The sequence below is a fragment of the Vipera berus genome (assembly GCF_964194415.1).
Source record: "Vipera berus genome assembly, chromosome: 2".
In the NCBI taxonomy this organism is placed as follows: domain Eukaryota; kingdom Metazoa; phylum Chordata; class Lepidosauria; order Squamata; family Viperidae; genus Vipera; species Vipera berus.
This window is the reverse complement of record NC_138203.1, coordinates 217,690,968-217,716,982: the sequence shown is the minus strand read 5'-3', so window position 1 is coordinate 217,716,982 and position 26,015 is coordinate 217,690,968. Positions and strand designations below refer to the sequence as shown.

General features: G+C 40.5%; 1 protein-coding gene across 4 annotated transcripts in view; it reads right to left on the bottom strand.

Moving 5' to 3' along the window:
- The window catches only part of RBM6 (RNA binding motif protein 6), a 100,415-nt gene that overhangs the window by 43,135 nt on the left and 31,265 nt on the right, over positions 1-26,015 (bottom strand). For all 4 annotated transcript variants that reach the window (XM_081320999.1, XM_081321001.1, XM_081321002.1 and 1 more), the window contains exons 4-6: positions 25,758-25,847; positions 24,584-24,653; positions 11,401-11,474 (exon numbers count right to left, since the gene is read on the bottom strand). In XM_081320999.1, the coding sequence (XP_081177125.1) occupies positions 11,401-11,474; positions 24,584-24,653; positions 25,758-25,847 (234 nt within the window). The remainder of the gene's footprint in view (positions 1-11,400; positions 11,475-24,583; positions 24,654-25,757; positions 25,848-26,015) is intronic.

The window sequence follows — 26,015 nt, the reverse complement described above, 5'->3', positions numbered from 1 at the left end:
CTGACCCATATTTATGACAGTTGTAGTGTTCAGGGCTAATGTGATCACCTTCTGTTACCTTCTGATAAACAAAAGTCAATGGGAAATCCAGATTCTCTTAACAACTGCAGTGATTCATTTAACAACTGTGGTAGGAAAGGTCCTAAAATGGGGCAAATTTGCTTAACAACTTTCTCACTTATCAACAGAGATTTTGGGCTCAATTGTGGTCATAACTAAAGGACTATCTGTATCTTAAAGCACTGCCCACAAACTATGTTCACGCCCACTGAAAAATGTATAATGTAACTCATATAAGATTTTAATTCTATCAAATAACGTGTTTGTTCTCATTTACTTTCCAAAAAGCCATCTACCAGCTGATTCATTTAATTAGCTTATTTCAGAACTGTGTTCTGAGCTTCATAAAGATTGAGAATAATTTTACCATTCTTTTCCTCACCCTTAATTTTCCATCTTTCAAAGAAAACTAAACACATGTTCTTTCTTTAAAGAGGCCAGAAAAACACAACAAAAAAGTTCCTAATATTTCTTCAAATTTATGTTTTTTCAAAAATACTATTATTTTTCTTCCATTGGATATTTCAATACAGATAAACCATTTATGCTTCAAATTCATCAAGACATTGCAATACTAAGCTAAATACAAATACGATGCATTGTGTCTATTTAATAAGATCAATACAAAAATTAAATTATTTAGTTACAATTAGTTCTTCTCAGTGTAAAATGAACTATGTCCACTGGATATGGTAGTATATTTGAAAAATGGACCCATCTTTAGGGAAAAAATGTGTGAAAACTAAGTAAATTACAGAAGTAATTTCCCACTTTCCCATATACATGGAATCCCAAATATTTTCTTGGGCCTGAATCTTTGGTGCATGTAAGATGAGAAAGACTACAGGAGCTGCAGCCAATCCTTCCACTTCCATCTCCTTCCTTGGGGCTCTTTTTCCCTTGCATCATGATTGGCTAAATATGTTCTTACTGAATCAATAATCAATAACCTCCAATTATTTTATTTAAAAAATATTATCCTTGCCCACTTTGGGGTTGATATTCTATTGCAGGGCTTTTCAACCAGTGGTACGGGTACCACCTGTGCTACACTGGCACCTGGCAGGTGGTACGCGACCATCCTAGAAAAGTGGTAGTGGGGGAGGGGAATGAGCTGAACCAGTGGCAGCACTGCACAAGCCTGAGCCAGAGACGGCTGGAGCTGCAGGGCTGTCAGGGCTCAGCGGAAGCGCCAGGATCAGCGCTTCTTTGGGGCTGTCAGGGCTCAGCAGTAGCGCCAGGATTAGTGCCAGGCTCCAGCTGGAGCTCGGTGCTGATCCTGGTGCTTCTGCTGAGCCCAGAAGAAGCGCTGATCAGCTGGAATGTTGCAGCATCTCCAGGGTCTTGTGATTTACATTCAGATGCTTGGCAGCTGATTCATATTTATGATGGTCACAGTGTCCCAGGGTCATGTGAAGTGAAACAAAACCTGCTGCAACCACCCAGCAGACGGGGGGATAAAAACCAAACACCCCCCACCCCCGCTTCCAATCCTCAACAGAAATGCTCACAACAATGAAAACCTCGGACAGGAGGAAGAACACTGCCCGGTGTGCAGGCAGGTGTCTTGCTCGGCTGTGGTTTGTAGGGGCACTTTTTTCAGTGCCACTAACAGTCACTAAGCGAACTGTTGTAAATCGAGGACTACCTGTACTTCATCACTTTTTTCCTTTTTTTTTGGTCATCAGGTTTTTGACACCTTGCTAGGTGACTGGTGGTACTCGGATATCCTAAAAGTGGTACAATGGGTGAAAAGGTTGAAAAGCTCTGTTCTATTGGGCTAACAGAAACACAAAACAAACCTACCAAGAATGATAACCAACAATTTCTCATAGTTACGAGGTTTTCATTAAAAGTCTTCTACTGAACCTTTATGAATTATTATTCAAAGACATTCAGTAACCCTTACTAATGCTGTAGATGGCAGAAAATGCTATTTACAGAACGTATATGTCACATAATGAAAAATGTGCAATGAATCAGAAATGGATCACCCAATCCTGCGATATGTACTAGCAACAGAGCTACAATTTTATCTACTGCATTTTGGCAAGATCCTCAAGGCCTATTTTCAACATAATTTAATAATTTAATTTAATAATTTAATTTGTATACCGCCCTTCTCCCGAAGGACTCAGGGCGGTGAACAGGGCAATACATAATAAAAAACCAGGATACAAAAATTAAAAAGTAATTAAACTACAATGCCCGTAATAAATTAATACATATTAAAAGTTAAAACCGATTATAAAACCCAGCCCCAACCCATCAGACCAGGCCAGCTTGTTCAAAAAGAAAGGTTTTAAGATCGCGCCGGAAGGAGCGAAGGTCGGGGGCCGTCCGGAGCTCAACCGGCAAGCGGTTCCAGAGGTATGGCGCGCCCACAGAGAACGCTCTCCCCCTGGGGGCCACCAATCGACATTCCTTGATCGGAGGCAACCTGAGGAGGCCCTCTCTGTGGGAGCGCACTGGACGGAGGGAAGTTGATGCCGGCCGCAGGTGTTGCCGTAGGTAATATGTACCATGACCTATAAAAACATCCTTCAATTCTTGTAAATTACAATTAATTTGGACTTCATAACAAAACTGAGCAATAAAAATGAACACAGAGAAACCAATACTGGAAATATTTTCATCTTCATGCATTCAGCAAATTATGAAGTTTCAAGGACTGAGCCCTTGAGAAGAAAGATGTTTATAAATAGCATGAAATTACAAGTAGTCTTCAACTTATTGGCAGGTTGTTAGCAATCATCTGAAGTTATGATAGACCCCCAAAAGGTATTATGACCCTGAAGTTCAGAAGGTCAATTCCACATGGCTGCATTTCAAGGGCTTGGCAACTGACCTGCATTATCTTATGTATTACAGTAGTGGCCAAAATTGTGGAAAACTTTTGAGAAAAGTGTATTTTTGAGGTTTGATGGCTAATAACGCCACTATTTTTTTGGAGTAGTACCATAAAATTATATATCAATGGAAAGATAATTTCATCAAGAATGTAATGCAACATAGTCTGTTCAATTATCTGTACTGTATTCTATGAAAAGTTATAGCCAAATAACCAGAAAAAGGAAGCACAACTTGCTTAGGTTGATATCAGGTAGTTTTCCTTCATCTGATTGTAGCCAATGAGCATGACTGTTTAGAGAGCCACTCAGGTGTCATCTTGTTTCGGCAATGAGCCAATCAGATCACAGTAGGATTCAGTTATTGATGTCATATACTGAAGCTGAGAGGAAGACATTTGTCAGTGTGTTATGTGATCGCTATCAAGTTGGTTGGGTGTTTTTCTTTTTGGTTTTTTTTTAATTTAGTGAGCTTGTAAAACGTTATAAAATTAAATTAATGGTGCAAAGAGTTGACTGGTCGCCCAGAAAGCGATGTAAAATAGTATTATTAAGTGAACAAGGTTACGGTTATAATGAAATTAGAAGAAAAATTGGTGGAAACTTAACCAAAGGTGGCATTTCTACTGTACACTTTTCCCAAAATGTTTCCACAATTTTGGCCACTACTGTAAATTGATGTATTTATTAAGTTTGTTTGCTGACCATCTCACCATGAGGAGACTCTGGGAAGCTTACAACATTAAAACAATAAAACCATAAAATACATATGTATTTAAATACAATTAAAATACGGATTAGGGTTAAAAGATTGGGAGGGAGGGTGCAGAACATATGGGGGTAATGGTGGGACCAGCTTTTAAACCATCAACCACCTCCAGTATGATCCTGCCCCACTGGGCCCCCAAGCCAACTGGCAGAGCCAGGTCTTTGGGGTCTTGTGGAAGGTCAGAAAGGTGAAGCCAATCTTACATCAGGGGACAAGATCTTCCAAAGGGCAGGAGCCATGGCAGAGAAGCTCTTCTCCTAGACCTCACCAGAATTCCCTGACCAATGGATCGACAGCATGCCTTCTCTGCCATTTATGGATATTTGCAGCATCCATGGTCACATGACCGCAATTTATAATGCTTTTACCTCAGTGTTTACTTCTAGTTTTCAGCAAAAATGCCCCGTAGCAAACAACAGGTTCGCTTAATGACTGTAGATTCCCTTAATAACCATGGTGATTCACTTAACAACTGCCACAAAAAGAGGTTGCAATATTGGGTTGGTCATATGATGACCCTTTTTACCAGGGCTTTTTTTCTCATAGAATGCTCAGAACGGAGTTCCGGCACCTTTTTTGGATGGAACCCTGTAGGGTAGGCAAGGTGGGTTGTATGACGTGTGAGTTCCGGCACCTTTTTTTACAAAAAAAAGCACTCCATTTTACAATCATAATGGTTCATGACATAATAGGCAGGCTCTTTTAGTAGAGGACTACATCCAAATGCCTTCAGAAAAAAATAAGCATTCTATAATACCAATTTTAATTAAGTTAAGTACTATTAAGTATTTTATTTTCAGAGCTGTCATTTAGCAAAGAATTGAAAGAGTTAGATCCTAATAGGTGAAACTGCTTACATGGAACATGAATTCCACTTAGTATATATTGAATCATACAATATTTTTGTACTTTGTCCCAGTAATTGATTTTAAAAACTGGTATCTTGCAAACATACTGATATGGAAAAGTAACCCCCACAACCAAGTAAGAGACAACTCAAACCAAGCTATCCAATGATAAACTTTGTACAAATCCTTACAAAGAACACAGGACGCTCAGGAAGTTTCGTTGAACATAATATATGTATAACAATAAAGGCACAGATACCATTTACAGTTTGTACCATTTGCTTCCTCAATCTGCAACAAATGATTATACTATTTTTTTTTATTCCATTTATATCCCGCCCTTCTCCGAAGACTCAGGGCGGCTTACAAGCTTAGCAGTAGCCTTCATTCTATGTATATGCCTGCTTATTAGGGCTTTCATACACCCCCCAAGCGGCATTATTACAAAGTCAGCTTAATTGCCCCCAACAATCTGGGTCCTCATTTTACCTACCTTGGAAGGATGGAAGGCTGAGTCAACCTTGAGCCTGGTGGGATGCGAACCTGCACTGATTGCAGGCAGCTGGTGTTACTTAAGGAGGCATTAGCCCACTGCAAATATCAAAGCCTACATTTCAAATAATTCCCTCTATTCAGCGTAACAGTAACTCAGGAGAAATTTATTATTTTTAGGTTTTGCATTTCCTTCATTGCTACCTTTGTTAATGGAGCAAAACACTCCATAGGTTTCTATCACTTGAAAGCCATTTCTACAATGTTCTAATATAAAATGCCAGGAGAAGTTTCAAAGCTCAGTTTTAATTAATTCAGCTAAAACACACCAAACTGCCAGAAAAGCTTATATTAAGCAAATTTCCAGAATAAAAAAGAGTAATAAATATGGGGAACATAAGTTTTATATACAAAATGAAATCCCCAGGAATCTAAAACATTCATATATTTATGGAAAAAATCTATGAGTTGAAAATGACTTGATGGCATATAATTATAATCACTCACTCACTCACTCCAGGGTCACTGAACAAAATCAAGATGGACCAGGTCAATCTGAGTTAATAATCAAAACTCCACTAAATTTAATGGTAATACAGTACAAAAAAAGGTGGTTAGCTGAAACGCTTATTTCTCCCACCACCACCACCACCATCTCTGAGCTAGTTTTTAGAAAGAGATGGATGCAATATATGTTTGTTCACTTGCAAAGGAAGCTTAATAGGCTATTGTTAGGCTATTCAACTGAAAAGAACTCACATATTAAGTGTTATTGATAACAACTGTTTTAGGCCATGCCTGAGTAAAAACTCAATTACCGTATATACTTGAGTATAAGCCGAATTTTTCAGCCCACTTTTTGGGCTGAAAAATCCCACTTCGGCTTATACTCCAGTCAACAAAAAAAACTTACCGAGGACTTATGCGCGGCCGAGGCTTTGGTGCTTCCGGGATCGCGCGCACCTCTCCCAAGCCACCGCCGTCCGGAGACCTGCCGAAGTTTGGGGAGTTTGCGCCCTGCCTGCCTGCTTCTTTCCACAGCGGAAAAAAACGCTGTGGAAATCCCCAAACGTCGCCGGGTCTCCGTTCCTCCGATTCTTCTTGGCTCCCGGTCTCCCCCAGGCTTCCCGGCTGTGATTGGCGAGCGAGCCTCCCGAGCTCCGGCGGCCGTGACATCAGCAGAAGCGGAGCAAGCAAAAGCGAAGGGGGAAGGAAGTTCACCAGCAGCACCTCGAGCCCGCTCCAAGCGCTGGCGGACGCGGAGCCGAAAGAGAAGCAGCATCTCTGCGCGCCCGGGCTGCTGGGGTGAAGTTGCAGCCGCCGCACCAACCAGCTCCTATTTACAGCCACCCATCCGAGAGAAAAGCGGCTGTCGGTGCTTCGTCGGCCTTGATCCGGGACGCAGCCTGACCTCCCCTCGTCCCGGGAGACTCTCGCTTCCCCCCACCCCCCACCCTCCCTACATCCCGAGCCTTCCAGATCTTCGCCTGCCTACTCGCGAGCAGGCATGTTTTCCAGCCAATCCGGGCCTGGGAGCAGGGCGCCGGCGGCACGTCCACTTTCCCCGCACTCTCCGTTCAGACGGCGCTCTTTGAGCCTGGAGTGATGCGGACGTCGGAAAAGGGCGCCGGGCGAAAGCAGCGAAGCGGGATCGCCGCGTGCCCCCCACTCCTCCTCCTCCTCCTCCTCTTCTTCTTCTTCCTCCTCCTGGTCGGCTTGACACCCCCATTTCGGCTGCTTGGTTAAAAAACAGATTTAATAATAATAATAAGAAGAAGAAGAAGTTGGGCTGATCAAATGTTTCAATAATGACTGAAGGAGGGCTGCTTGTACCTTGGTCTTTGTGCTGGTGTCTTGACATGCCAATACACTAGTACGGAAAGCTGCCGTTCACTTTCGGGGGGAGGAAAAAAAACACAACAACACCGCACGCTTTCCGCCCCGAAAATCAGCTGATCGGGCGTTTCAAGCCGTTTCAAGCGTGACTTCACTGAGCTGAATAGTGCAGGGTTGCCTGCGTGTTTGCTTGTTCCGGGTAGAAAAAACGCTGTCGACCCCGGCATCTTTTGCGGGGAGGGGTGAGGTGGGGTGGGGTGGGGTGGAGGAAGCACTGAACGGAGAGTGCGGGGAAAGTGGACGTGCCGCCGGCGCCCTGCTCCCAGGCCCGGATTGGCTGGAAAACATGCCTGCTCGCGAGTAGGCAGGCGAAGATCTGGAAGGCTCGGGATGTAGGGAGGGTGGGGGGTGGGGGGAAGCGAGAGTCTCCCGGGACGAGGGGAGGTCAGGCTGCGTCCCGGATCAAGGCCGACGAAGCACCGACAGCCGCTTTTCTCTCGGATGGGTGGCTGTAAATAGGAGCTGGTTGGTGCGGCGGCTGCAACTTCACCCCAGCAGCCCGGGCGCGCAGAGATGCTGCTTCTCCTTCGGCTCCGCGTCCGCCAGCGCTTGGAGCGGGCTCGAGGTGCTGCTGGTGAACTTCCTTCCCCCTTCGCTTTTGCTTGCTCCGCTTCTGCTGATGTCACGGCCGCCGGAGCTCGGGAGGCTCGCTCGCCAATCACAGCCGGGAAGCCTGGGGGAGACCGGGAGCCAAGAAGCCAGCCGCCGCGAGTGCTGCGAGGGAGCGCGGCGTGGCGGGCGGCTTTTTAAAGGGAACGCCGCCCCCTTTTTAAACTTCCCCTCCTCCTCCGCCCAGCCTTTACTCTTCTTTCCTTCCACTTTCCGGATTAGGGCTGGGGAAGGAAGGAAGGAAGGAAGGAAGGAAGGAAGGAAGGAAGGAAGGAAGGAAGGAAGGAAGGAAGGAAGGAAGGAAGGAAGGAAGGAAGGAAGGAAGGAAGGATTTAGAGAGGAGGGAAAGGGGAGGGAGGGAGGAAGGAAGGAAGGAAGGAAGGAAGGAAGGAAGGAAGGAAGGAAGGAAGGAAGGAAGGAAGGATTTAGAGAGGAGGGAAAGGGGAGGGAGGGAGGGAGGGAACAAGCAAACGCTGCCCCAAAACTGGGGCGTTTCAAGCCATGGCTCCTCCGGCAACAGTCGCTTAAGCTGCAGTTCATCCGGTTCCCCCAGCCTTTCCAAATATTCCAGGCTGGAGCATTCACTCCCTCCGCAGTTCCTCCAGCCATTACGAGCCGTTTCTGGTTAAGTTCAAACAAATACAAGCAGATTCAAGCCGTGGCTCTTTCCGCCCCGAAAATCAGCTGATCGGGCGTTTCAAGCCGCGGCGTTTCAAAACGGCCACAATCTCCCGGCAAGACCTCCTCTGCAGTTCCTCCAGCCATTACAAAGCAACTCTGGTCAAATTCAGGCCGTTTCGGTCTAATTCAGGCAGATGCAAACAGATTCAAGCCGCGGCTCTTCCACCCGAAAATCAGCTCATCGGGCGTTTCAAGACGCGGCTAACGGCTACAATCTCCCGGCCAGACCTCCAGCTGCCTCACCTGACAATCGGGGAGGGGAGGGGAGGGGGGGAGGAAGAAACCAGCGCACCCTTCGCCCTTTTATTGTCGCAATCGAAGAGGCAGGAGAATGCGGGGTGGGGAGGGGAGAGAGAGAGAGAGAGAGTAGAAATCCCTATTTTCGGAGCCGAGAAGAGAAGCGCGGCTACAGCAGTCGCTAGAGTTCCCCCCAAGGGGGCGGAGAAAGAAGAACTCTTGGAGCGTTTCTTTCGTAAATACGCGCGCAGGCACACACTCGCCCAGCCGCGCGCTTCGCCCAGGTTCTCGCGGGGAGTTTGCAAGCCCTTCGTTTCTCTTCAGGGCCGTCAGAAGGGCGAGCAAGTCTCTGCCCTGCCCTGCCCTGCCGTGGGGGTGGAGAGCCAAGCGCGCTTGACGTTCCTGGAAACGAGAAGGGCCTGCGGAGACTGACACCAACCCGAGTGCCCAAGCGGGTCTTCTCAGCATCAGGCAAAGTAGCTCACATGCAAAACAAGCCCGGCAGAGGAGCCGGAGCAGCTCCGCTGCTGGGGGCGCGTCTCGGCCGGGCCTTGCAGGATCTGGGCCGGGCGCCTCTGCTCGCCGCTCCGGCTCCTCTGCCGGGCTTGTTTCGCGTGCGAGCTACTTTGCCGGCCGCTGCTGAGGGAAGATCTCTGGAGAGGAGCATAAGGTGAGCTGCTGCATTTCCCAGCCTCGGCTTATACTCGAGTCACCAACTTTTTCCATTTTTGGGGGGTAAAATTAGGGGTCTCGGCTTATATTCGAGTCGGCTTATATTCAAGTATATACGGTATCTTTTAAAATTTTCTAAATTTTTCTTAATTTTGCCACAGAATTGAACACTAAGCTCAATCTTTTTAGAATTTACCTAAAACTGAAAACCATCAATAAACTGAGCAACGAAAGTTATTGTTCAAATTAATTATGGCTCCAAAAACATTAAATCATAAGCTGCAGATGGTAGAAATATTTTCAGGTTACTAAAATGAAGTGTGTTATATCATAAACTAGAAAGAGAATGAGGGAAGAAGAGGCTGCTTCCATTTTTTGGCTGTTCGGTGATATCAAAGGGTACTGAATACAAAACCTTTAGCTCTTATCAGTGTAAGTTTTACAAAACACTATCATATTAAACATAAGACAGTATTTTCTTTGCTGGTATTTATATCACATTTTAAGGGTTCATAGACAATTGGGTGATGGTAAACTGAAGTACATTATGCAACTATTTTGTATTTCTCAACATTTAAAGAAGAACCAATTTGGTGTAATGGTTAAGGGACCAGGTTAGAAACTAGGAGACTATGAGCTCTAGTCCCACATTAGGCATGAAGCCAGAGAGATAACAGAAGGCAATAAGAAATCAGTCTTGAAAATCTTGCCAAGAAACCTAACAGACTAGTTCAAGCTATTGTCCAGACTCAACATATCCACATTTAAAGAAACAAAAACACATCTAAACCGAGTGTATGATCAGGAAGAAATTAATATTCCACTTCTTTTACAAAAGAAGCTTAGAATTTAAGTGTTAAGCTTCTTTTCAAACTGCTTCGGAACTTTTATATATGAACAAGATATAAAAGGGAGGATGGGCATTTCATCGTTTTAACTGTTTGAAATTAAGTACAACTGTATATTTGCTTTTAATTCTACTGAGGAAGAACTATATATTACAATAAATGGAGAAGAAAAACAATATGCCCATTGGAAAATCTATCTGGATTTCATAATCTACAAAAAGAGCAACTTTATAATCTACCTTTTTTAAACTACCAAATCTAAAATTCTATTTTAGTTTTGATCATTTGAGCAATATAGGGAAGAAATGTTAAAATGGGATAAAAATATTTAACACTGCAATACTTAATTATGTTATGATTTTTTTGCAGTTGGTGAAACTTCAATGGGGACAATGATAAAATTGAGATGTGTGTGGACAAAAAGTTACTCTGACAATGAAAAGCTGGTCTGATTTATCTCAGCCACACTTGATTTAATTATGAATCTGACAGATATTAATAATAACTTATTGATTCAATTCTTTTAAAAATGCATCATTTCTGACTAATAGGAATTTCATGAGAATTGTTATCAATTCAAAAGTGGGCCTGGCTAAAACAACATAAAACATTAGATGATAACGTTTATACACAGTTTCTATATGTGGAAAATGCTGGACTCATATCTGAAAGACAGACACCAGCACAAGTATCTTCATTTATTATTTTTACTTATAAAATTGCCAACTTAAAAATCTAGCCCAATTATCACTGAATATATATCGGGGGGGTTCCTATTCCCTCCTCCCAAAAAACCATTAAAGATATTCAGAATAACCAGGTACATTTGCAGTATGCTAACCTCTTTTGAATAGTTTCAACTTGCACGCAGTTAATATGAATGCAAGCAGACAATATAGTTCCATGTATCTGCACCAAATAAAATCACATAAACGGATGGAGCATGCAAACAAGATTTTTCACTCAAAACTGAATATTAATGACTAGCATAAAACCAAGACAGGTGCAGTGTATATTCAAGCATATAACAATGTTTCTAATAGAGAAGAGAGTTTGCAATACAGTCAAGATTGTCAGTTTGTTGTACGCAGTCAAGAAAGTAAAACACCTCAGGCTGAATGCTTATCTTGATATCCACTAGATACGCAAGCTCACAAGGACAACCACCAGAACTGGGAGCATTTTCCTTAACTACCACACTTCGAATCTATCATGCCTGCAAAGCATGAACTTGTGAGTGTAGATAATTCAGGAAAACTATGAGATTTTGTAGTGAAATATTAAACCTGCTTGCATTACTGGGAGATGTGAGGATATTAGCTGCCGTAATGTACATTTTGGAATAAAAACCTTTCTCTGATTTTTTTTTAAACACTAAGTGTTGTCCACCCCACAAAAATATTCTTCTAGCAGCATTTTCGACCGAAGTGTAAAGCAACCTGGTTGGCTTCCATGCAGGCGATGGCCTCTTCCAAGAGGGAAAACTCCACGCAGATATAGCCATAGTTGTAACCTGGGGACAGCATTTAAATACAGACGGGATTTGCGTTAGTGCCAGAAAGCCATATTTTTAGTATCCAATTCCCCCATTCCCATTGCACAACCCGATTATCACCACCCTAGACTCCCCACAAAACAAAAGCAACAGTTGATGTTCTTTATAGCTAAGCTTCAACTCGGATATGGTCTCGATAGTATCATAAACCTATAGTCATTTTCACTTATTCTGAATTTCTCTAATATTGTACTATAAGCAATTTGGACTTCTATTAAGAAAAGTATAAATAGACATACTCACAGAAGTAAGTTAGCACTTCAGAACTAATCTTATTATAGAAACAATTATCTATTTCACAAATTCAGGTTATTGGAATCAGCTTCTAAACCAATACATTAACCAATTGAACCAATAAAACCAAAAGTAGTTTTTAACTTATGTTAACTTTTCTGTTGTAAGTAGGAGTCCAGAAATCTATTTTCATTCAAAGTGTAGAATAAAATCCAGAAATTGCTATCCTATTTTTGAATTATAATCTGATTTAATCCAATGTTCAGATATACTTTTAATATCTTAAAATACTCTTATTCAAAGTAATCCAAATTCAAAGTCAAACAACTATTGGATTTCTTTATGTGTCTTTCCTAAAGAAATGATTAACCATTCTGTATCTTTTTTTTGGTAATGCAAGTTATTGTAAAAAGGAATATACCTATCTGAAAGAAGAGTCAGACAGGTACATAAAAGCATCCTTACCTCAAAATTATCAAGGACTCATAATCATCTAAATTAAAGCCAAGGTTTACTCAAGGGAAGATGTGCCACTCAAGGAAACAATGCAAAGTTTTCATGGCTGAAACTGCAAGAATTTGTTTGCACTAATACCATTATAACAAACCAGAGACTATTATGTGGTGGAAGCTTCAACTATTCAGGCCCACTTTTCCACAAAAAAATCAACATAAATATGATGTGTTCTGTCCTAGCTCGAATATCACACATGAATGCAATAGAATTAAAGTCAACTTGTATACAAAGAATTTATCCAGCTGAAGTGTGAATATGGTTAGCAACACAATTTAACATGGATGTATCATGTATTCATATTTATCAAGAGATAATGTGTCCATGTTGCATGCATTCACTATATTTTTAATTATACTCAAATTAATATGTCTGTTTAACCTAAAAAAAATCTAAGGGACTAACAATTCCCTATTACAGTAATTACATTTAAAACCACAATACATATATCAAATACAATAAATCTAATCCATTCTGCACCTTCTAACCAACTTCAGGAACATGGAAAGCATCATCCCATTTCATCCCCAACAGTCTACAAAACAGCCAGGTCTTGACTGCCTTCTGAAATACAAATATAGATGGCCCATACTTATTCCCAGAGATCTGGAAGAAGTCCATGACAGAGAAGGCTCCTCCCAGAAGCATTCCCCATGAACATACCTTCAACTGTCCTGTATTTATAGGCCAGTGGTGGCGAACCTATGGCATGGGTGCCAGAGGCGGCACTCAGAGCCCTCCTTGTGGGCACGTGCGCCATGCCTCGGAGGTGGCAACTGTCCCTCTTCAACCAGCCGCCCCCACAGGTGTCCCTCCCCACAAGCGACATTGAGGTGACCACATCCACCTTGGCTATACCCACCCAATCTTCCATGACCACCATAGCCACACCCACCCAGTAGGCCACGCCCACCTGTCACCCAGCAATAAATAAGTGGGTTTTGGGTTGCAGTTTGGGCACTCGGTCTCTAAAAGGTTCGCCATCACTGTTACAGACTGTAATAAGGTTCACAGATTGAAATTAACATCCTGAATTGCTACCAAAAGCTTATCAATGTACTTTCCACAATAACTGTATCATATGGGTAAATTGGGAATTGGGAAATAACCTACTATCATGTAAGCAACTGCATGTAAAATATAATATACCAGTAGTTAATATGCATAAATCATATAATGTTAAAAATTAACAATCTTCTGAGGCTACATTACTAGGTGTCTAGGGTCTCATGCAGCCCATGGACCAAGGGATGGACATGCCTGGTGTAGACATAGGTGAAAAAGATCAGTAACTGTTAATAAAGCTCTGCCCGTTCCAGAAAATCTCACAACTAAAACCCATGCCAAAATTACACAAACTTTCCAAACCATAGGTTTCACTTGTACTTCTACCAAGAGTTATTAATTTCTAGATTATGAACCTACTTTCTACATAGGAGCATAATCCTTCTAGAGTCAAAGATGGACAAAAGCTTCTGAATAAGCAGCCACTCCACCTTGCAGAGATTAAGCTTCAACTTTTTTCCCTACACAGACTCTTAACAGCCTCTAGGGATGTGACTGCATTTGCTGTTGAGCCTCAGATAGAGACATACAGCTTTAGCACAGGCTGACATCTGGCTTCCAGATGTTAAATAATTAGGGATTGTGTTGATTTATATGCAATGCCAAAATTTTCCCAACACTTGGGGCAGAGTTTCCTATTGACACAGAAGTGCTGATGAGAATAAAACTTCAATGATGCCCTAAATTACTATATATAAAAACAACATTTAAACATATAGATAACAACATTTAAACATATAGGGTTACCAAATTATATATGCATGTTTATCCCTATTCCACACTGTTAGTTGATGCTGGAAAGAAATGTACATAACAAATGTAAATATTGGTTCATATTTACAAGAAACAGGATGCATCATGGTAATGTCATTTTAATAGCATCCGTAGACTGTAGTTTTGCTAATAATATTGGTATGCTCCAATTAGTTAAATTTCAGATAAAGCAATAATCACATTCAAAACAACACAAAAATCACTGTAACGTGTAAAAATTTTAAAATTAAAATTTAGTTGTGAAGAAGTGATGATTATGACATATGCACTATACTCAACAGAAAGAAATCCCATGTACATACCAAAATGATAGAAACATTTAAAATTACTCATGGTGTGGTGAAGTTCTCTCTCTCATAATATTAGAGCTTAGTGAAGCAGAAAGATGGGAGATTTACAAATTGTAGTACATAGTTGAATTACAGATCCACCACTAGAGATTGAGATAGCCAGCACTTAAAATGGCTTTAATAGGAAAGCTATTAAAATGATAGAGAATAAGATTCTCAATAACCATATATTACTGGAAAGTTTTTACTTCTCACAATGACAGAATCAGAGCTTGTCATGAAGCAACAACTGACAAATTCTATTCATACACAGTTTTTCTGATTTAATTAGAGTTCGTTTTGCTACCTGCTGAGATTTGAACTAGAAATATGAGAGCAGGTGAAGAATAAAACTGAGCAAAAGCTCAAATTGATAAGATAGGGACTGAAAAAATACATTTATATGTAACTTGAAATATTTATCAGTAGCTAAATCACACATTCATCATTAACTGTACAGATTATGTTTATTATATTAAGACTCACTCTTGTCAAATAAAATGTCTCAATGGATAATCTTTTAAAGACTAATAAGAATTTAATTTAATCTTTAATTTAATATTTTAAAGACTAATAAAAATTACCCAAATAATACAGATGAATCTGATTCTATGCAGAATATTTTTTTTTTGAATTTTATTTTTTCGGGAGGCAGGTTGTTCCACTGATTAATTGTTCTAACTGTCAGAAAAATTCTCCTTAGCTCTAGGTTGCTTCTCTCTTTGGTTAGTTTTCCTCCGTTACTTCTTGTCCTGCCTTCAGACGCTTTGGAAAATAGCTTGACTTCCTCTTCTTTGTGGCAACCCCTGAGATATTGGAACACTGCTATCAGGTCACCCCTCGTCCTTCTCTTCATTAAACTAGACATTCCCAATTCCAGCAACTGTTCCTTATATGTTTTATCCTCCAGTCCCCTGATCATCTTTGTTGCTCTTCTCTGTACTCTTTCTAGAATCTCAACATCTTTTTTACATCGTGGTGACCAAAACTGGATGCAGTATTCCAGGTGTGGCCTTACCAACGTATTGTAAAGTAGTATTAACACTTCATGTGATCTTGATTCTATCCCTGTTAATGCAGCCTAGCACTGTATTAGATAGCGCACAATGTTCAAGTCTTTTCAAGATCCTTCTGTACCTTAAAGCTATCTTCTGGAGTATTGGCTATTGCTGCCAGCTTGGTGTCTGCAAATTTGATGAATTCCCCATCTATCCCCTCATCCAAATCATTGATGAAGATGTTGAAGAGCACTGGGCCCAGAACAGAGCCCTGGGGCACACCACTACACATTTGCCTCCATGTAGATGCAGTTCCATTGAGGACCACACGCTGAGTACGGCCTGTCAGCCAGCTACGAATCCATCTGATGCTGTCTAGCCCACATTTATATTTTTATATTTATATATACACCTTGTGTGTGTGTACATATATGTGTACATATATGTGTGTATGTATATACAGTTGCAAGAAAAAGTATGTGAACCCTTTGGGATTATGTGGAGTTTTGCATGAATTGGCCATAAAATGCGCTCTAAACGTTATGTAAGTCACAACAATAGAAAAACACAGTCTGCTTAAAATAATACTACACAAACATTAGCTGTTGTCATGTTTTAATTGAACATAAGATGGAAACATTCACAGTGCAGGGTGGAAAAAGTATGTGAACCCCTAGCCTAATGACTTCTCCAAGAGCTAATTGGAGCCAGGAGTGAGCCAACCTTGACTCCAACCAGTGTGATGATATTGGATGTGTTGCTGACAGCTGTCCTGCCCTTTAAAAACACACACCTGTTTTGGGTTTACTGGTCTCAAGAAGCACTGTCTGATGTGAACCATGCCTCGCAGAAAAGAGCTCTCAGAAGACCTACCATCAAGAATTGTTGACTTGCATGAAGCTGGAAAGGGTTACAAAAGTATCTCCAAAAGCCTTGATGTTCATGTGTCCACGGTAAGACAGACTGTCTACAAATGGAGAAAGTTTAGCACTGTTGCTACTCTCCCTAGGCGTGGTCATCCTGTAAAAATGACTGCAAGAGCACAGCGCATAATGCTTAATAAGGTAAAGAAGAATCCTAGAGTGTCAACTAAAGACCTACAGAAATCTCTGGCACATGCTAACATTTTTGTTGACACATCTACAATAAGGAAAACATTAAACAAGAATGGAGTACATGGGAGGACACCACAGAGGAAGCCATTGCTGTCCAAAAAAAATATTGCAGCACGTTTGAAGTTTGCAAAAGAGCACCTGGATGTTCCACAGCACTACTGGCAAAATATACTGTGGACAGATGAAACCAAAATTTTGTTGTTTGGGAAAAACACACAACACTATATGTGGAGAGAAAGGCATCCCCACTGTAAAACATGGTGGAGGGAGCATCATGGTTTGGGGCTGCTTTGCTGCCTCAGGGCCTGGATGGATTGTTGTCATTGATGGGAAAATGAATTTATGAGTTTATCAGGACATTTTGCAGGAAAACGTACGACCATCTGTCCGCCGACTGAAGCTCCACAGAGGATGGGTGATGCAACAGGACAATGACCCAAAGCATACAAGTAATTCAACAAAACAATGGCTTCAACAGAACAGAATACACCTTCTACAGTGGCCCAGAGTCCTGACCTCAACCCAATTGAAATGCTGTGGCATGACCTTAAGAGAGCGATTCACACCAGACATCCCAAGAGTATTGCTACACTGAAACAGTTTTGTGCAGAGGAGTGGTCCAAAATTACTCCAGATCGTTGTGCAGGTCTGATCTGCAACTACAGGAAACGTTTGGTTGAGGTTATTGCTGCCAAAGGAGGGTCAACTAGTTATTAAGTCCAAAGGTTCACATACTTTTTCCACCCTGCACTGTGAATGTTTCCATCTTATGTTCAATTAAAACATGACAACAGCTAATGTTTGTGTAGTATTATTTTAAGCAGACTGTGTTTTTCTATTGTTGTGACTTACATGACGTTTAGAGCGCATTTTATGGCCAATTCATGCAAAACTCCACGTAATCCCAAAGGGTTCACATACTTTTTCTTGCAACTGTAGGTAAAGGTAAAGGTTCCCCCGCACATGCGTGCTAGTCGTTTCCAACTCTAGGGGACGGTGCTCATCTCCGTTTCAAAGCCAAAGAGCCAGCGCTTGTCCGAGGATGTCTCCATGGTCATGTGGCCGGCATGACTAGACACCAAAAGCACACAGAGCGCTGTTACCTTTCCACCGTAGTGGTCCCTATTTTTCTACTTGCATTTTTACGTGTTTTCGAACTGCTAGGTTGGCAGAAGCTGGGACGACTAACAGGCGCTCACTCTGTTACACGGCACTCGGGATTCAACCCACCAAACTGCTGACCTTCTGATCAACAAGCTCAGCGTCCTAACCCACTGAGCCACCGCATCCCTGTGTATGTATATATGTGTATATATGTCTGTGTATGTGCGTGGGTATCTACATCTACATCTTCTATTATGATATCATAATGCAACTTTAGTTCCCCAAGCATTTAGTTCTCAAAAATTACATAACTAATCATTTTCTAGATGTAGAATCAAGATTTTTGCCTTCTGTGATAGAACCCTGTTTGGTTAGTTATCTGTGTGGCTAGCAATGAAGCAGAAGTAAGTTGTCAAAATGCCATTTCTGTGTTCTACAAATCTTAGGAAAAGAAGTGAGTTGCCATCAAGTCTTGCATTTTAATAATTTTCTTCTAAGATACCTAAGATTAACTATATAAACAATTACTTAATTCAATATAGGCAGGTGCATTCTCTTCCATTCCCATTGAAATACTATACCCTTCCTAAAGAACTGATCCTGAAAAATTATTCAGTGCACTATAAGATTATAGTGGAAAAGAATAACCAGAAAACATTCCTTTTCTCTTGTGTATATATTTGGCCATTAAAGACAGAAACAAGCTGGATTTCTAAATCAGAGCTTTTCAACCAGTGGTATGAGCACCACCTGTGGTACATTGGCACCTGGCAGGTGGTACGCGACCATCTTAGAAAAGTGGTAGCAAGGGAGGGGAATGAGCTGAACCAGTGGCAGCACCGCACAAGCCTGAGCGAGAGACGGCTGGAACTGCAGGGCTATCAGGGCTCAGCGGAAGCGCCAGGATCAGCGCCAGGCTCCAGCTGGAGCTCGGCGCTGATCCTGGCGCTTCTGAGCCCAGAAGAAGCGCCGATCAGCTGGAATGTTGCAGCATCTCCAGGGTCTTGTGATTTACATTCAGATGCTTGGCAACTGATTCATATTTATGACAGTCACAGGGTCCCAGGGTCATGTGAAGTGACCAGAACCTGCTGCAACCACCCAGCAGACAGGGGGGGATAAAAACCAAACACCCCCACGCCACCCTTGCTGCCAATCCTCAACAGAAATGCTCACAACAATGAAAACCTTGGACAGGAGGAAGAGCGCAGCCGGGTGGGCAGGCAGGTGTCTTGCTCGGCTGTGGCTTGGGGGGCACTTTTTTCAGTGCCATTGTAACTTCGAACAGTCACTAAGCGAACTGTTGTAAGTCGAGGACTACCTGTACTTCATCATTTTTTTTCCTTTTTTTTTTTTGGTCAAGTTTTTGACACCTTACTAGGCGACTGGTGGTATTCAGATGTTGCCATATCCTAAAAGTGGTACAATGGGTGAAAAGGTTGAAAAGCCCTGTTGTAAATACTGCAAAAAATGGGTAAGTTGCTTTAGTTTTTATAAGAAGTTGTTAGTCGGATTTTATTAAGGAAAAAAATGACCTTATCACTTCATAATTTTTCTGACCAAACTAAAGCATCTTCAAGGTGCCCCTCAGTAAATTATCAATAAAACAAATACAGAAATTGTTCAGGTCTATAAAATATTTGACTTCTACAATACAGTGCATTTCTAGATTTCTTTGTATTTATTACGCTTTCATTCCACCCGATACCTGAATATCTCTAAGTGGGTTACAAGTTATTTATAACCTTAAATGTTTCTATTTTTAAAAAAGCAAACAAAGACAGCAAAACAATAGAAATAGCAAAGTACAATTAATATTAGTTCAGGAAAAATGTAAAATATAAATCTACTAGTTCACAGTTACGGCCATTTAATTCAGAGTACAAATGCCAGGGGAAAGAATAATGCCTCTTGACACTGAAAATGTATTAACTCAAGGGCCAACCAACATTTCCAAAGGAGAGTAATCCAAAAGTCCCACTACCAGAGGGTCTTCATGTGGAGCTACTGATTTCACTTCCCTTGAGGGTTGCATCTAGAAGATACCCACCAAGAATCACTGGAAAACATGAGCAGGTGCATGTGGGAAGATATATTTTAAAGATATATTCTCCTAATGCCATTCAAAGCTTCAGCAAATACACCACCAAAATCTTAAATTGGGATCAGAAATATATCAGCATTGAAAACAGCTGAATAACAGATACAAGTCACTAAATGCAAACTCCTTTTCTCAGGGATTTTCATCTCAAAAGATTCACTACTTTGCAAGTTTCAGAATGATCTAATTGATGTAATGAAAATAAGAATCTGCATGTACTTGCTACACTTTTATTGATTATCCTATTTTAATATGCTATTGTATCTCCTGCACTTACTACTAGTAACTAAGTTTCCGTGGCAGCTATAGTATTTTAGTGAGACAAAATCTTCCAAAAATAAATATTTTGATGGTTGTCTATAATTTGCCAATGTCATACACACTAATATAAGGAAATGGGAATGCATTTGCTATACAATCTTGTTCAAATCTTAGGCAATATCACAAAATATGCAAAACCACAATGAAAATGACAAATAGTATTTTTAGTCCACATGCATCCAAAGGATGACACAGACTGAAGCTGCTGAGGCAGAAGTAAACATGGTTTGACACTACTTAGGGTCCCCAACCCCCGGTCTGTGGACCAGTATTGGGCCGTGGCATGTCAGCAACCGGTCCGTACACAAGCAAAGCCCCATCTGCGGGGTGCAGGCAGCACACAAAACCACGCAACCTCCAGTCCACAGAAAAACCTTTCCCCATGGAACTGGTCCCTGGTGCCCAAATGGTTGGGGACCTGTGACTTAAAGCATGCTTATGCACTTTATTTTCTTCACACTTGCAATAATTTTTAAAAAAAACAATTTGTGAGGGCTAAGACAGCTATGCTTTTTTGCAGCACTGTACAATATAATGACCTTATCTAGATAGCAATTTTATAACCGCATTTTCTGCAGATTAGTACTACTTATAATATAGTTCTCTTACATCATATAGTAATTAGTGCATATACTAACCATTTATTACATACCATGTAAACAATATATGCTTACCCAAAAAATGACTATCCTATTCTATTTCTTTACATATATAATACAGGAATATTATTATTATTATAAGTAGTAGTAGTAGTAGTAGTGGTAGTAGTAGTAGTAGTAGTAGTAGTATTTATTAGTATTAGTATTAGTATTTATTGAATTTCTATACCGCCCTTCTCCCGAAGGACTCAGGGCAATTAAAATACAACATACAAAAGTTAAAAGTAAAATTAAATTAATTTAGCTCTAACAATAAATAGTTAAAAATACCCCAAACCCTTAGTCCAGGCCGGCCTGTTCAAATAACCAGGTTTTCAGGTCACGGCGGACTTGTAAAACTATGTTTAAAAAAGCTGACATGTGCTAAGGAAGACAGACCCAAACTTAGTAAGCCAGAGGTCTTGCGGCTTGGCAGCCCGGCTGGGGGGGGGAAGGGAAACCAGGCCGTGTGAGTGGCGGTCCAGTATGCACATACCTGCTCCCCCAAAGCCTTTCGTTCATTCCAAAAGCTTTTGACACCAAGAAGAGAAGGCCTTGGGGGAGTGGTCTTGTGCTCCTTCAGACTCACCAAGGCTGCCCACACTCCAAAAGCAGATCAGATGTCCTGCACAGGCAGCCTTGGTGAGTCAGCAAAACTGAACAGGGCACGCTTGTCCTATTCATCCTCTGCTCTCACCACTCCACTTTTACAGTATAGGGACAAGGTGGCTTGGTGGCCCGTCTGGGGTGGGGGGAGGGAGGAGAGGGGAACCGGGCTGCGTGAGCAGCGGGCCGGCACACATGCGCAGCTCCACTCACGCAAGTGGGGCTGCATGCGCACACACCAGCTTGCCACTCATGTGGCCTGGTTGTAAATAGGCCGGGGCCTGGTAGTAGGCCATGGCCCACAGGTTAAGGACCTCTGTAGTAAGCTATATCCAAAGTAGTTTTTATTTCTATCTGCACAGAACATTTGCAGTGCTGTGCATCATGTGGCAATGTCCACATCAAGATTACAAAACATCAGGAAGCACTCAGAAAACAGAACCTAGATTTAACCAAGAATAATATTTATTTATTTTATTTTATTAAGTTTATATGCCATCACCCCCTTAAAGATAAGGCGACTAGATTACACAGAACATGGTGGTTTTACTAGATGTTTGACATTATTAACAAAGCCCCCAAAATATAAAATTATAAATAATACTAGTCAGGTATGTGAACCAGACTTTAAACTAATCAGAATATTATACTTGACAAAAGTGATATAAAAGTACACATCTGCAGGGGGAAAGATTTCCCACAATCTACCTTCTAAAAGTCTTGCTTATTATTCAAGACAGCAAGGAATTAGCTCATGGCTGAGATAAAGGTTAAGTAAAACCAAGAAGAAATTTTGGCTGTTAAATTTTAAGTGCAAAGATATTTGAGAATTACTAGAAAAATAAAAACATTACTTTGTATTATTAATTGGTTGATGCAGATGAAGAGAATCATGTACAGATACGAGGTATCTGGAACCTTAAACTGTGGGGGGATTGTGATAGAAATTGGGGTCACTTAAAATTTGGAAATTACCAAGATTAAACATTAAATTTAAAATGTTAAAGGGAAATTAAAGTTAAGAAAAACTTATCAGGAAATAGATTGTCTAAAAGATGGAATGTCAAATTAATTAAGATATGCATAATAAACTGAAGACTATTGATGAAGGTTAGAAAGGTTTTTTTTGTTTGATTGATAGAATAAGAATTAGGTTGGTTTGAACATGAGACAGTGTATAATATGGGGGAAAGAGAGGGAATTAGTTGTTGCAATACTCTTTTGTATTGATGATATTTAAATGTCACGGAATTGTTGTACCCAGTCGCCACGTTGCTTTCCAAATATGTAAATGTAATATTGGAAAACTCAATAAAAACTTGGGGGGGAAAGGAATTAGCTCATGGCTTTGTATTTCATAAAAATTACTGAATTAAGTTTCTGCTTTCAAATAATGAACTTAGATTGAAAAAAAGCTTGTAAAGATGAATATTTTAGTTCTGGGAAATTATTCTTTTTCATGCCAAGAGCAGATAGGTCACATATACGTAAGTTAAATATACAGAAATTTGTGGGATAATAACAGAATTCTGTATTGCCATAGATTTTTCTCTTTGTACATTTTTCTGCATGTCACAAAATGTCTAAAAAGTAAGCTCTACTTAGTGCTGAAATTTACATTAGTCAGCTGACTCCAACTAGTCTTCTAGATGCTTTCAAAACAGATCGCAGCAACAAGAACAAAAAAAAACTCCCCCACAAGAGCATATTTTGCCCTATAAGATCTGCAATGTTTATATCCCTTATTCTATATCATGTCGACCTTTATGAATATTTATTCCATGCCAGCATATTACAAATGTTCCCTAATAAAAATCATCTGATACCAGTAATGGACATAAGAATTGGAGCCAGGAAACTGTCAACAAACCATTCTCTGAAATAAAAAGATAGTCACCCAAGTATTTATAAGTAAAGATTTTATTGATCAGTTTAGAATTATTTGCACCTGATGAATCTGATGAGAGGAATCTTTTAAGGATATTATATCAAACATTCAAATACATCTTCAGATACATTAACAGGAACAGAGTCCAAATCACGGAAAGTTGTTTACTTTGATCTGGTCAGACCCCATTTTCAAAAAGAACAATGATAATTGAAACAGGTTCATCAGAGCGCTACTGAGATAGGATCTGAAAACCGAGCAATATCATGAACAATCAAATTATCTGGCTATCTTTAGCTTACAGAAAAGAAAATTGAGGGGAGGTTTGACAGTTGTCTTCACATATCTGGAAAGTTCTTTTATGGAAGAGGCAGTGGACTTGTTCTCTCTGGTCCCAGAACAGAGGACAAGAGCCAGTGGATTGAAATTATAAGGAAGGTGGTTGAGGCTAGATATCAGGAGGAACTTCCTAACTATACAAACTGTTTCCTAATGTATTGCCACATTGCATGGTTAATTCTTTTTCACTAGAAGTCTTCAAACAGGGACTATAAGGTTATCTATCAGATATTCTAATACATCCTGAACATGTTCCAGGTGATTGGACTAGGTAGGATTCCATGGTCCCTTCCAATTCTATGAGTGTAAGACTATTTTTATTGAGATTGCTATAGGAAAAGTACTCCAGAGACCATTTATTATTATTTTTTAAAAGTCACTGAAGACAAACGTTTACTAGTTCTTGAATTTTATGTTAGAACAAGTTTATATTCTGTCTTTCAAAAGTATCTACGAATATTAATGCAGAGCTAGAACGGGTGATTTGCAACAGTTTCCTAAACCTAATCCTGAAAATATCAATCCAGTAAAAAGGCAAGTGAATAGACCCGTGGTGGCGAACCTATGGCACGGGTGCCACAGGTGGCACGCAGAGCCCTCTCTGTAGGCACGCACACTGTCGCCCCAGTCCTAGGCCTTCAGCTGGGTTTTATAAAACCTTTTTGCTTTAAGCCTCCACCACCATGTGCACAAAAAAAAGGTTCAATCAATCAATCTATTTCAACTTCTCGCAGGAAAAAAAAGATCTCGCAAAGTTGGAATTGATTGATTGAACTTTTTAGTCCCACCGTCTGCCGTTACCACGCCCACCCAATGGGCGTGACGATACATAAGTGGGTTTTGGATTGCAGTTTGGGCACTTGGTCTCCAAAAGGTTCGCCATCACTGGAATAGACCATATGCCCCAAATTCCTCTTAAAATCAAAATTATAATGCTAGCAAGAAAAAACTGTACCGATAAGGGAGAATGGATCACCTGATCAATAATTATAGAAACATTAATGTAAATCTAACAAACTTAAAAAATTGAAAAAAATCCCACCTGTGGTATAATCTTTCAGACGCAGGTTTTTCACTGGTGTTCCATCACATGCTTGGAAAGCACTGAGAATCTATAAAAACAAAGTGTCCAGTTAAGTGGTAGAGCCTATATTACACTGACCATTTCAACACTGAATATTCATTCTGTTTGGCCCCAAAACAAGTAACAATGGTTTCACATTAATGGAAATGAAAATGGAAAGCACTTGACAATGTAAACTAAAGTACAGCAAACACTGTCACAATAAATTCATTTTTGCTACATGTTTTTTTTGGGGGGGGGTATTCCCCTTCAATTTCTCTTATAGTGCAGATTGACCTTGTTCAGCAACCATATTTCCACCCATTCAAACTAATGGCAGCGCTGAACAAAGGGACTTATAATCATTTCTCCAGCTATTGTACTTTCCCTGCTAGTCATATGATTGCAATTCAGGCATTTGGGAAGGGCTCAACATTATGAAGTTTGCAATGTCCTAAATCACACAATTACCAGTTGTGTCCTTCACTGCCAGCTTCTGACAAGCAAAGTCAATGGGGAAGCCAGCAGGAGGTCATGAATGGTGACTACATGACCAGGATGCTGCAACTGCATAGGAGTCACCTAATAATTACAACTGCAACTGCAAGTGCTAGAACTTCTGTCACAAGTCGACACAGTCATGTGATGTCACGATTTATGACCACATCACTTATCAATTACCAATCTCAATTACCATCCTTAAGTGAGCACTACCTATAAAGCTTTGATCTGCCACTGTACCTCAGATTATAGTGTTCAGAAAAAAACTGCTGTTTAAGGATATTAAAAAGTTAATCTGTTTTAATTATAAAATACAGATTAGACATTGAAGGAATTTGGAACAGCCCAAGAAAAGACAAAGTCTTGTGATCAACACCAAACTACCCTGCTGAGAACCTAATCCTGCTTTTTGTTAAATCAGGGCAAAACAAATGTATCGTCTTCCTATTAAATAAAGCATTCCAGTATTAAAAGAAACATAGTCAAAAGAAACTGCAGACATTTTTTTCCTTTCTCTCTACAGTCCCTGAAACCCCTTCTAACTGCATTATTAAATTCTGTTTTTCTATTATTTGGAACTGAGAAACACAAAGCTATAATATACAGTTAATGTATCATCTATTACTAGGTAAGCTTCATAAACACAACTTACCTCATCTTTTGTAGCAGTTTCAGGCACTCTTCCTAGGCGAATCAACTTGCTTGGCTTGGTATCTTTGAGACAGGTTCTATAATCCTGGTCCTTCAAAATAAAATTAAAAAGGATTTTAAAGTCAATAGTGAACCAGAGGAAAGATGCAACAAGTCAAACATAGTTGAAAGTGTGTAAATTCCCCTAAAAAGGTGCACTATAATCCATAATTATTTACATTTTATAAAACATTTTATCATCAAGATGCTAAGATTGCAT